The sequence below is a fragment of the Octopus bimaculoides genome, chromosome 6 (assembly GCF_001194135.2).
Source record: "Octopus bimaculoides isolate UCB-OBI-ISO-001 chromosome 6, ASM119413v2, whole genome shotgun sequence".
Taxonomy (NCBI): Eukaryota; Metazoa; Mollusca; class Cephalopoda; order Octopoda; family Octopodidae; genus Octopus; species Octopus bimaculoides.
The window spans coordinates 10,649,234-10,663,330 of record NC_068986.1 but is presented as its reverse complement, the minus strand read 5'-3'; the positions used below and the strand labels follow the sequence as shown (position 1 = coordinate 10,663,330).

At 36.2% G+C, this 14,097-nt stretch overlaps 1 protein-coding gene across 11 annotated transcripts in view; it reads left to right on the top strand.

The window, feature by feature from the left end:
* LOC106870442 (dedicator of cytokinesis protein 3) overlaps positions 1–14,097 on the top strand; it is a 274,705-nt gene that overhangs the window by 255,181 nt on the left and 5,427 nt on the right. For 8 of the 11 annotated variants that reach the window (XM_014916529.1, XM_014916531.1, XM_014916528.1 and 5 more), the window contains 3 exons: positions 4,357–4,378; positions 5,855–5,932; positions 10,704–10,766. In XM_014916529.1, coding sequence (XP_014772015.1) covers positions 4,357–4,378; positions 5,855–5,932; positions 10,704–10,766 — 163 coding nt within the window. The remainder of the gene's footprint in view (positions 1–4,356; positions 4,379–5,854; positions 5,933–10,703; positions 10,767–14,097) is intronic. The other 3 variants (XM_052968614.1, XM_052968613.1, XM_014916527.1) reach the window with 1 other exon arrangement.

Here is a 14,097-nt window from a genome sequence, read left to right as displayed (position 1 = left end):
TATATATATATATATATATATATATATATTATCCGAAATGTATAGTATTAAATATCCATTGCAGCTGATCTTAGCAATCGGTTTCACATAATGAATGCAATGGAGTGTTGGGTAACAATCCGATTATATAGCTCCATTGTATTGTTTACATGAAACCAATTGGTAAGACCAGCCATGGTGGATATTTAATCCTATACATTTCAGATAAGATACCCACTGTTCTGACAGATATACGAGTGCATCTTTTCCTATATATATATATATATATATATATATATATATATATAGTAGACAGAAATAGAGGGTTATATATACATTTATCTATTTTATTATAGGCTTACAGCTGTTTCAAATGTGTATTTTGATGCATTCATGGTTTAGTTTTATCAATTGATCAACTGAAGGAATGGTCCTTATAATGATTGCCTTTACAGCCAAAACAAATCAACTGCACCCCCCCAACCACCACCACCATTCTAAACCTGATTCAGTGAAGGGGTCTTGCAGTTACTACTTTGTGCCCTCACCAGTGTTGGTGCCATGTAAAAAGCACCCAGTGGAACACTGAAGTGGTGGACATTAAGAAGGGCACCCAGCTATAGAAACCATACCAAAGCTGACATAGAACCTGGCACAGCCCTCTGGCTTGTCTATGTTGAACCGACCAACTCATGCCAGCGGGGATAAAAAAAGACATGAAATAATAATGCTGATGGCACATACGTGTACACACACACATCAACACATTAAAATGTATGCTGCAAGGTGCAACACATTACAACTGAAAGAAGCCTGTTGTGTGTGTATTTGTGTCTGTTAGTCCCCCACCATCACTTGACAACTGGTGTTGGCTTTTGTTTACCTCCCTCTAATGTAGCAGTTTAGCAAGAGAGAGCAATAGAATAAGAATCAGGCTTTAAAAAGTTAAGCACTATGGTTGATTTATTCAACTAAAGAACAAAAGAATTCTTCAAAGCAGTGCCATCTTCTAATCACTGAAACAAGTAAAAGCCAAAAGATAAAAAAGATTATAACTGAAAATAGGTCAGTGCGCAGGATCTCAGCCATCTTGTAGGAACAAACACAGAAAACGTAACCAGTGTTTTATGCTTTATATAATGTACAAGTGTTTCAGTAAGCTGACTGTTGTTATTACATAAGTCAGTTGGTCCTATTATGCAACACAATATACTCAAAAAACTACCATCACCATCTAATGTCCCTTTTTCTATGCTGGTGTGGGGTGGTGGGCACTTTGGTAAGATTCAGTGAGCCAGAGAATTCCAATGCCTGCTTTGGTATAGTTTCTGTTGTTGGATGCTCTTCTTGATACCAAACACATAAGCATACCAGATGCTTTTGTCATGGCACTGGCTCTAGTGCGATCACCATGTAATTTATTTGACAAAGTCCCTCAACAGTTGGGTGGAGTGTCATATTGAGGGAAGTAGTTTTGTACCAGGTGTTGTGAAGCTAGGGTATGATAAAGGGTCAGGGACAGGTGTCCCTGCAGGAAAGGGAGAAAGGATGGCGATGATGAAATATCAGGGTATAACCTGAAAGTACAAGACTGTTGATAAAAGAGGGAGTTGGGATAGAGAATCAAGGATGGCTTGATGGATAGGTTTGTGAGAGTGTGAAAGTTGGATGACAGACAGACAGACAGAAATGGGGATAAAATGGTTATGAGGATGATGGGTTCTGAGTTGTTGGCAGCACCAGAGTAAATGGTAATTACATTGAAAATGGAAACCCCAGAAACATTTTGATGAACACAGCTCTTAAATGAGGGACAGGGATTATGTTTATATTTTCTTGAAGGTCTTTCTTTCATTTCAAATGGACAAAATCCCTTTCTACTTATCTCCTCTAAGAGTTGTTACCCAATCTCATAATTCTGTTATTTTACTGGGGCATCAATGAATGTTGAGTGTGAATACATTTGATTGGTCATTACTGGGCCTTCTCTAGTGTTGCAAAACACTTTTTTTTACAGTATTGATGCTGTTTTACAACTGTAAACTCTGTTGTCCTCTGGTAACTACTTAGAGCAGTTAGGGTGGACTGAGCAATTGAGTGAAATATATTCTAACATTAAATGATCAGTGTGTTAACAATGTTTGTTTCATGCCTAAAATGTAATTTATTCTTATATATATAATATTATAGAACATATCAGATTTATTAGTCAACTTTGTGTGTTATAATGAATGTGATGAATATAAACAATGTCTTGATATATAGATATGTTTACAGATAGAAAAAGAGGTGAGCAGTGAATATACATGTTTTGGTCCTGATCAGGATCATGAGCAGCAGATGTGTACCTTCTTTAACTACCCACAGGCACTGCTTACAGACCCACTAAAATTACAGGTTGAAGTAAATTGGACAGATTGCTTTACATATTTAACCCTTGATCTATCCAGTTTACTTCAATTGCTAATATCATTGGATGTTGTATCAGTGTGTTTGGGGATAGTTAAACAGGGTGCACAGTTGCTTCCTCTTTTTTTCTCCCCCATTTATAGACATATGGATAAAGGCATATTCATCATAATACACAGTTTTGATTAAATCTATAGATATATTCTGTAGTAATTAATAAATATCTTCTATACAATGTAATTGTAATGACAGTATATAAACCTTAGTATACAAATCATAAGCTTGTCAGTTGATTGTCTGATACCCTGTTTGCTCAGCCAACCCCCTTTTTTTTCCTCCTGTGTACTGCAGTTAAGGATCTAACAAACATTCAATTAATCAGACTGAAACAAAACACAATTTCTGGTATAGGTGTAAGGAAGAGACTCCATCTGATTATAAGACAAGTTGATGTCGTAGTTGTCTCCAAATGATCCCTAATTGAGAGGAGATCAAGTATGTTCCAGCTGTGGCCATCCTGTCTTATTTTATTTGGCATTTTATATATAGACCTTGCAATCAGGCAAAATTATTAGTTTGTCAGACAAAATACTTACTGACATTTTTTTCTCGCTCTTCTTGTTCTGAGTTTAAATTCCACTGATGTTGGCTTGACCCCTTCATCCTTCCAAGGTCAATAAAATAATCATCAGTTGAATTCTAGGGTCCTTGTTATCAACTTATCCCCCCCCCCCCACTAAAATTGCTAGCCAAAATTCGAACCCATTATGTACCTAGGATTACACTGTTTTGTGTGTCCTTTTGGTTTTTAAGACAGTTGAGTGTGGTTTGAGAAAAGTTTGGCTGCTGCTTCCAGCAAATCAAATGGCTGTGCAGAGGCTATCATCTTATTGATTTTTATATTTATTATTATTATTGGCCCGTGTGGTCAATAAAAAATTATTATTATTGTTGTTATTATTATTATTCATTATTATTATTCATTCATGTTGGTAAAGAAAATAATCCTACAAGTAGACTTGATGTCAAGAACCCTCCTATTGGGTTACAGCAAGTAACCTTAGATACCAAGAACCCCCCTAAGTATCCTAGCTCTCCCTAATAACACTGCTTTCTGCAGCTATACTAAACTGGGTTTTATGCCTATTTCCTCTATCCATCTGTTCAGATCTTTAGGGATAGTTCCCAATGCACCTATAGCTATTGGGATATATTTTACCCACACTTTCCATAGTCTCTGTTATTCGATAGCTAGGTCCTGGTACTTTGCTATTTTTTTCTATACTTATTATTATTGGTTAATTTTGGCCAAGCAGATCTATGTCTTAGACGGGGATCCATTAAAACCCTATTCATCAACTCAGCTAATCAGAGATGTTGCACTTGTTTTAACTGTTTTGCTTTAACAAGTCAGCTGGTAGTACCTCTGCTTAACTCTTATGTACCTAGATCATGCAACAAAAGTACCTAGATCATCTAACAAGGGTACCTAGGTCATCTAACAAGAATTTATACCCTGTTTATATTTGTCAAACCCTTGCAGTAGCTATTTTCAAAACTTTACCACTTAACTAATTAATTGGTTTAATTGATGTATCTTTCTTAGTCAAGTGGTAAAAGCAAAAATACCTGAAGATGAGAAATTATTTGACTGTGTTTCTTGGGGGAAATAGATTTCATTAGTTCAGTCTACTGTCAGGAATGTATACCATTCTTCAGAGATGAAAGTATCAGAAGGGCTAGTCAAAAGATTTTTTTTCACACTAATGAGTGAGATATCTTTATTAATTATCATTTCATTGCATATCTTTCTTAATCATTGTTACTATAAAGATTCAAACATGTTTTTTGCCATTATTTACAATAAAATAGTAATAAAAAAAATTAAAAAATTGAGAGCCTGTCAATGTTCTGCTTCATATAACTAATGTCTTTCTCTTTCTTTTCTTTTTATTTCTACTTTTCCAGAAACCAGTAGAACCTTCCAAAAGTGAGTTAACCACTTTACTTTCTATTTTCTTTAGGAATATTAGCACCATTCACACATTTTCTCTATCCACCGTTCATATAAGGGTTGTTGGGGTAGAGTCCCCCTTCTCTACAGGGTCCTTTCAGAAGCAACCCTCATTACACTTTTGGTTGGATTCCCAAGTGTGACCAACTAAGACTATGGACATTCTTATCCAATCATTTCATTCTTGGTTTCCCTAAGTCTCCTGCAGATTGACTTGGCTTAAAAAGTCCACCTTGTTCTTTCTTGAGATGTTCAAATTCATAGTACCAGAGCTCTGACCTCTCAATGCAGAGCAGCAGTGGCTCCACCTGGAGAGACTGTCTGACCTCTGTTCCACCCATTGGTACTCTCAAAAATGTCTTCCAATGCTCTCTGCATGTTAGTGGAACAACACTAACGCAAGTGGAGAAATTGTAGTTATCTAGTGTGCCATGAGCGATAGGAAGCTGAATTGTAGTCATGTGCCAGCTACAGCATTCAATTCTCAGAAGAGAAGAGATTGGTAAAAAAAAAAAAGCCAAACTTATCTTCAATTGAGTTGTTGTGCCTATCCTCACATGTGGCCACAAATGTGTATTTGCACAATAGATAATAACAAAAAAGAATTTAACATTCATAAATGGGTGTGGGTGTGTGTGTGTGTGTGTGTGTGTGTGTGTGTACTCTCGGTATTGTTTGATTTCAGATTCTAATTTCCAATCCTGCCTATGGATTTCCATCTGTTCCAATCACTGAAACATTTTATAAGAGGCAAAACAGAAAAAGAGAGGAAGAAGTGGAAAACAGTCTTTCAGATTTTTTCCAGGAAAAGAGATAGGTTTCTTGGAAGATCATCATCATCATCATCGTCATCAGTGTGACATAAAAGTTATTTTGCTGTTGAGTTGCAGTCATTGAAAATGATAGTTTTCAATGACCTCAACAAGACTTCAAGACATTGATGAAATCCAAGAGAATGTGATGAGGCAGCTGCTCACTGTCCCAAGAAAGGAGTTCCAGGAATGTTTCCATCAATGGAAACGATCCTGGATAACATGTGTGGCTTTAGAAGGGGATTACTTTGAAGGAGATTAAATTCCAGATTGATAAGGGTTGTAGTCTTCTTTTTATGGCACCAGTCTCCCAATAGTTTTCAATCAAACCTTGTCAAAATCTAATGCTTCTTTATTCACATTGTTTCTAATTAATCATGCTCTATCTCATAGCTTCAAGATTTCAGTATTTTTAAATTGACATTGTAGGGCAAGTGTGAGAGGCGAAATCTAGCTGCTTAGATCATAAAGCAGGTTGATTATTTCGGCTGGATTTGGCTGGTTTAAATGTTAAAAAGTTCATATAAGGTTGATTGCAAATTACATCAATTTATCTAATTTGTTGTTATCATGTTAAGAAGCATTAACAGAAATAAAATGAAGTATAACTTGTAATATATTTTATTTTGTGTTACTTTAGCCCCTTCACCTTCACCTGGTGCAGTCTCATTACCTACCACACCTTTAGATCAAAAGACCAGTGCAAGAAGAGTATCAGGTGTGTGAAATTTAGTTTTGTTTTTCTCTTTCAATCAGCACAACACACTTTTGCAAGCCATTGCAGGCTGGTTCTTGTGAACATTTATATAATTGTTGTTGTGTGTATGCTTTAATATCTTTTTCAGTGATTTCCAACAAAAGATGACATATTTATGCAACCACATGTCTGTCCTCCCGGCAACCGCATCAGCAGCTCCTTTTGATTTGCAGCCATGTGTATTCCATTTAGCTTGGATGGCTCATGCATGCATATTGTAATTGCTATTCCAATACCTGCAGCTCTCTGTAGAGCTAATCACCCATTATGAATGCTTTTGGTCAGGGAAAGCCTAGCAGTTCACTCTTTATGGCACTGTGTTCGTGTATGTTTGTGTGTGTGTGTGTGTAAGCGCACATATATTGTTTAGGCATAGCAATGTTAATAACCTGGTGTTAGAACTCAGTGTAAATTGAGTCGGCCAAAAGCCCATTCAGTTTTTGTCGTCACTAAACTTCAAGCCTTCTAATAAGTAGCTGACTTCAGTTTTGTCTTTTGTCCTAACAATGCCAGACTGCCTGCTTCTTTGCAGACATGGCAGAAGTTACTGGGCTCGGCTAAGAAATTCTCCTCTGCTCTCTGTACTTGCCTGACCTTACACCTTCAGGTTTCATCAAATGGACAAACCTACAACTCCGAAGAGGGTGTAAAAATTTCCCTGGAAGAGTTGCTCACTAGCAAAGACTGGAAGTTCTTTGAGCAGAGGTTAATGGATCCAGCCACAAGATGGCAGAAGATATTGGAATGAAACAGTAATTATATCATTGAGTGAATAAATAACTTTGTGTTTAAAACTTCTATCTTAATCTCACTTAAAAAATGAATGGACTTTGTGGCCAACCCAACATATATATATACTTCAGAATAAAACATCAGGTGAGTACAGAGTGTTCTATGAAATTACATAAATGACAAGGGAACAGGAATTACATCATCAGGTTCATTAACTTACAACTGTTTCTGCTATAAGATGCAGTGCATTCAGAGCAGAGTGCTTATGCAACAACTTCTGGCTTTCTTAGAGCTTCTAAATTGAAGTTCATGTTAATTTGGAAAAATATTTACATGTTATAATGTCTTCATTAATGTTTTCACAAATAAACATGTGCACTTAATTATTCTGTACGAAAGCTGTTATTTTAAATCATTCAAATTTGTTTTAAATTTTTGAATGCATTTCCTAAGTTTTTTAAAACTTTGAATACATTTCTATTGTTTGACTTTATATTCATGTAAATATATATGCATCAGTGTGTCTGTTATGTTTCTGTGTTTTGCTGTGTAAATCCGTGTGTGTGTGTGTTTCTCTTCTTTTAAATGTGTTTTTATTCATATTTTTATGTATTTGTGTAGCTGGATGGTTGTCAGATAATTTTTTTTCCCATTTATTTTAATCCTTTTTTTCATCAAAAATGTATTCTCCTTCATAAATTAAGTACCAGTTGTGTACTGGGGTCGATCTAATCAACTGGCCCCCTCCCCCAAAATTTCAGGCTTTGTGCCTAGAGTTGAAAAGACTGTATTCTCCTTCATGGTTCATGATTTCTTGCCAACATTCCTCTGGTTTGTTAAAGCATTGATGATGTCTTACAACTGTTGATGAAAAATAAAGATTAAAATAAATGGAGAAAAAAACCCCAACAAACAAACAGATCTGACACACCAATATATACACACACATGCATAATAATTGCTGGTAGGGACACTATTTCGTTTAGCAACCGTAATTTACTACTAAGTATATTAAATGTTTACAAGTCAGTACTGTTTTCTACCTTTGTGTGTTAGCAGTGCAATTCAGTCACTTTTAAGTCATCTCTACAGAATTTCTATAAAATTTAGAGCCAGCACTGAAAGTTAAGATGTATACGAATACGTCTATGTAAACAATGAGATTAAAGATAGAAAAATAGGTAGCAGGTGTATATGCAGATTTCTGGAGTTATTGCTCTTTCTTCAGTAACACTTCCAACTCATTGACCAATTAACACCCATTACCTATTTTTCTTTCTTTGATTGCATCATTTACATAGATGTATTCATATATGAAGCATCATAACATTCAGTGGTGGCTCTAAATCCTATTGAAAATCTGTAGAGAAAGCCTTAAAAGTGAAGGCGCATGGCTCAATGGTTAAGGTGTTGCACTCATGATTGTGGGTTCGATTCCCAGACTGGGCGTTGCATTTTGTTCTTGAGCAAAGCACTTCATTTCACTGCTTTGTGATCATTTTATCATCTGACATGTGGCATCCGTTGCACCTGTACAGGTAATGTCGATCTCATGGAGGGAGAGAGCTTATGTCTACACAAACATTTGATCACTATAAACAAATCAGGTATGGTTGTTCAGTAAGAAATTGTTGAACCCTCATACATCGTTTAATAACAGGAGAGTCCATCATATATATATATATATATTAATAATAATAAAGGAGTTACGACGCAAAAACATATATATTCAAATGAACATATTTATCTTCTTCAATATATATTTCAGTATAAAGAATTCATTAAGAGACTTAATAAATTAAAATTTCTTTACACATCTTCAGGAATAAATATAACATCAGAAAAAATATACATTCGGTTTAAAAACGCAAACCATTCATGGCGAAAAAATTTCACAATTTTGTGTAAAGAAATTTTAAATTATTAAGTCTCTTAATGAATTCTTTATACTGAAATATATATTGAAGAAGATAAATATGTTCATTTGAATATATATGTTTTTGCGTCATAACTCCTTTATTATTATTATTAATATAACCAAAAGGATCGATTCTTGAAGAGTTTGCATACCTTCACTGTCGTTTTTTTCTGCTATTTTGGTGATGATTTTTTGAATTAGCTTACCAATTTTTCTTGGTAGTTAATTTATAATATATATATATATATATATATATATATATATATATATATGATACATGTGTGTGTGTATGTATGTTTGACTATTTGTATATGTATTTATACCTTTTTGACCACTCAATAATTCCTTTCTCTTTATTTCAAATCTCAATCTCTCTTATAATTATCAGACATTTTCTCAAACAACAATAAAGGTTATATCCTCACATTCACCTCTCGTCAATATTTCCTATTAAACACCAAATTATTAATTTTTAAAAATTTATTTTCCTTTTTGCTTATTTTCTTAGCACCATCCCCTAACGGCTTTAAAACATTTGCTTTCATTGATGTGTTTCTCTTTGCTATCAGCCTAATTGTCATTATTGTTTGTGTTAAGAAGGTTTTGGTGGAAATACGAACCAAATCTCATAAGCTGTCAGAATATGAAGTGGCACATCAAAATATCAGGCTATGGATAGATTGAAAATCTCTTGTAGACTGCCCCACCCCACCCCAGTCTCCAGATGGAGAGAATGGTAGTCAAATGATAGCTGGCGTTGCTCTACAAGTAGCCGTATATGACATATCTCTGTTATCAATGCAAAAATAGGTCTTTGCAGAATTGATCTAATCAAACCATCTTGGGTTCATTATGGCTAGAACCCGACCAGCTGGTGATGTCTCTCCCCTCCCTACCACCTCACCAGTACTTTATTTTTATAAAATGGTACCTTATGATGCATGCAAGCTGCTTAAATCTGCCAATCACTTTGCAGCACTAGGCACCATTAAACTGGAAGGGTGTGGAAATTAGTGCTTGACACTCTAACCCTCCAAATTGCTCTCTCAAAATCCATTATGCATCTACCCCAGAATCCAGAATCCACTGGTGGCCTTAACCTTTGTCTCCGTAGTAACCTTGCGGCAATCTCGAGTAAAGACAATCTCTTGTAGTTGAGCTGATTTTCTCAGCTTAATTCAGGGGATTGGAACATATGACTTGATAAAATGTGGGTCCCTGATATAAAACTGACCCCAAAACTTCCTCTGAACACACCTTGATATAGATGAAACACAACCAGGGGAAGCTGGCATCCCTCTGAATATGCATAATTCCTTAAGATCTCCACATTACTTAAACAACAATCCCAGTCAAAATCTTACTCAATGACAAGAGATTCCATGATCCAGTGTGTGTGATGGACTCTTTTGTTGCTTTGTCAAATGAGGGTGTGCCAAGGCAGCTAAAACGATGGCCATCTCTAGGCAGGGTCAAAGCTGAAGACTTCCAGTAGCATCTACCTGTATTCCCTTAGCACCAATGAACTTCTGAAAAAAAGTGTGATGGTGTTGGTGCTGGTATCTTGGTTAGCTAAACTGACCTGCACAATAAATACCATTCCAGTTGGCATTCTTTATACAGAGCCACTCCCACTCCCTCCCCCTTCAAACTTATATTGGTCTCACGTGCCAGGTGCCATGAGCAGGATGCAGGATTTGTGTGGGATTTCCTTCTTTTAAATGAAGTGCTAAAGGACCTTGTCTGCCCTGGGTCTGTTGGGGTGTCTATGAGTAACCTTCTTCTGGAAGCAATTTTATGACCTTCTAATTAACCCACAGCTAGAACCCTAACAGGTGTTACTGTTCTGGGTGAGAGTAGACTTGGGGACAATAACTGAGGTGGTTCCACATTCCCCAAAACTTTGGAATTCCCAAACAAGGGCCCCTCTACCACATGCAGTTGAGAGCCATACCCAGGACACATATGTATGTACATACCCATATATATATATATATATATATATATGTAATGTACATACATGTATTGTGTATGTGTTGGTGATTCCCTCATTGGTTTTTTTTTTTTTGTATTTTTCAATAGAATCTGAGATTCATCATAAGTTTTCTCCACCACCTTTACCCCATCGTCAGCCACTTGCTGAAGGTAAGGACCCTCTAGCATGTCCATAGTGACTTCCCTTTGATGCGCTCTTACTAAATCAATAACCAAAACTCAGAAAGAAGACGGGAGCATGCTTCGCTTGTTGTTTTGAAATATTAATAATAATAATAATAATAATAATGACACTTTTGATGCTGTTACAAATTCTTATGCATGCTGCTTTTGTATACTCACTCAAAATTTTCATTGCTTATTCACTGTAACACTTGAAAAATTAGAATCGCATCATTGCTTTGCAGTTTCTGATGTTATTCCTTTTATATTCTCCTTTATCAGAGTTGTTCCATTTCCTCACAGGCATCGTCTAGCAATGCTGTTATCCTCTCTTTTATTATCCAAGTTTATTGTTCTTTCTTTTATGACAAACAATGGTTCCACATGCAGCCTGCCATAACAAATCTGATTCGGTTTCTTATATAAACATTTTTTGTAAAGTTCCAAGAACATTGGTGGTATATTCGATCATATAATAATATAAATAGTATATAGATATATGCATATATCCATACATATATGTGCATACCTACATCTATAAGTATACATACATGCATATATGGGTACAGGACATCAAAAAAACGTTAAACACAATGAGAAACGAAAACAGAAAACGAACTTTTTTTGAACAACAAAAAAAAACAAACAGAAATGAGACATGCAACATCAAGAGTATATCCCTTCATCAGTTGTCCCTGTTCCATCTACTCTGCATTTTGAATCTGATCTAGCAAAGTTTCTACAGCTGGATGCCCTTCCTAACGCCAACCACTCCGAGAGTATAGTGGGTGCTTTTACGTGCCACAAGCACAAAGGCCAGTCAGGCGGTTCTGGCAAAGACCACGCTCAAAAGGTGTTTTTTACGTGCTACGTGCACAGGAGCCAGTCCGGTGGCACTAGGACGACACTGGCAACGATCACGCTCATGGCTCTCTGTCAGTTATGATGACGAGAGTTCCAGTTGATCCAATCCATGGAACAGCCTACTTCGTGAAATTAACGTGCAAGTGGCTGAGTATTCCTCAGACACGTGTACCCTTAACGCAGTTCTCGGAGAGATTCAGCATGACACAGAGTGTGACAAAGCTGGCCCTTTGAAATACAGGTACAACGGAAATAGGAAGAAAGAGTGAGAGAAAGTTGTGGTGAAAGAGTATAGCAGGGGTCGCCACCATGCCCTGGCGGAGCCTCCTGGAGCTTTAGGTAGTGTTGCTCAATAAACATTCACAATGTCCGGTCTGGGAATCTAAACCGTGATCCTACGACCGCAAGTCCGCTGTCCTAACCACTGGGCCATTGCGCCTCCACTCTATATGTGTTTATGTGTCATTTAAGGAGTGTAATTCTGCCAAGGATCTTAGCTCTTATTTATGATGAAAACAAAAAAAATCTCACCTGTATCAGTTTAATGATACAGGTGAGTTGTTTTGGTAGAGAAAAATTAAAAGATGTGTGTGTGTCTGTGTTTGTCCCCTGACATTGTTTGACAACAGGTGTTGGTGTGTTTATGTCCCTGTGACTTAATGATACCAATAATATAAGTACCAGGTTTAAAAGAAATATGCACTAAGGTCGGCAGTGCCCCAGCATGGCTACTGTCTAATGACTGAAATAAGTAAAAGGTAATTTATAAACTTTGGAATTTTGAAGCAGATTGCATTACAACGGTAGATTTTAAAACACTAAGGAGAGAAAGAAAAAAGAAAAGTTAGCATCTTTAACTGGTTCTCATCAATCAATATTCATTATTCAGTTGTCACACACTTGATTGAAAAATATCAAAACAAGTATTCTTAGTCTTTAATCCTAAATTACTAATAAACTAGACTATCACTATTTTGCTGTAAAAAGCCCATTACTCCTACCTAATCACTACAAATTACTAACGGTTCTTAGTTTATCACTGTTTATTAATTAATTCTTCTGTATTACTACAAATAAATAAATAGAAATTATATGTTTTGTTTCAAATAACCATATTAAAAAAGCCTGAAGACATTTTGAGTAGGAAAACAATTTTCTACTAGCATGGAATCTATTTCTAACTATTCTCTCATCATCATCATTTTTTAGTTCTATTATCATTATTATTAAGGCATGCTGGACAAAATGCTTAGTGGTATTTTGCCTGTCAATATGTTCCGAGTTCAAATTCCACTGAAGTCATCTTTGCCTTTTCTCCTTTCAGGGTTGATAAATTAAATACCGGTTGCATACTGGGGTCAACATAATCGATAAGTCCCTTCCCCTCCCATCTTTACATTCTGAGTTGAAATTCAACTGTGTTCATCTTTGCCTTTCATCTTTTTGGGATAAAATAGGCACCAGATGAACACAGGGGTAGATGTTAAGGATCCACCAGTCCCCCACCGCCACTACCACAAAAATAATTCCTGGCCTTGTGCCTACATTGGATAGGGTTATTATTATTACATCTAAAGCAAAGGTGGCAGAAACGTTAGCACACCAGGTGAAATACTTGGTGGTATTTCGTCTGTCTTTAGGTTCTGAGTTCAAATTCCACTGAGGTCAACTTTGCCTTTCATCCTTTTGGGATCTATAAATTAAGGACCAGTAAAACACTGGGATTGATGTAATAGACTAGCCCCCTCCCGCAAAATTTCAAGGCCTTGTGCCTCCAGTAAAAAGGATTATTATATCTAAAGCAACAATATTTTTGTGAATTCTTTCTGAAACTTTTTTTTATCTTTCGTGATCTTTCCCAGTCTACTGCTTCTAATTCTAAATATTTAGTTTTTACAACAAATAATCATACGAATTTTGAAATGGAGTAAAGATTATTTGCCAGCATAACATGGCAGTCCTGGTTTAGGACTAATGTTGCTGTAATTTAGCCCCAGGAGACATCGTCTCCAGCTGGTTATACGACACGATCTGTCTTTATATTTTCGAACAAGGGATATTGTTTTGAGCTGAGTGGGGGTGCTAGATTCTCTTGTTCGAAAATACAAGGACACAGATCGTGTCATATAGTGAGCTGGAGACGATGTCTCCTGGGGCTAGATTACAGCAACATTCGTCCTAAACCAGGACTGCCATGTTATGTTGGCAAACAATCTTTACTCCAAAGTACTGTTGCTGAATATCTCATGTTATGAGATTTGAAAATAGTAATTTTCTAATTTTGATATTATAAAAGAAAGAAACAAAAAAAGAAAGGAAAAGCAACTGTAAATTCTGTTTTCAGGGAGTTGACTCTAAGCAAATTATTTTCACTCAGGTGATACACACACACACACACATACGCACTGTGTCTGAAATTTGTTGGGAGGAGTTTAGTCAATCACATCAACCCCCA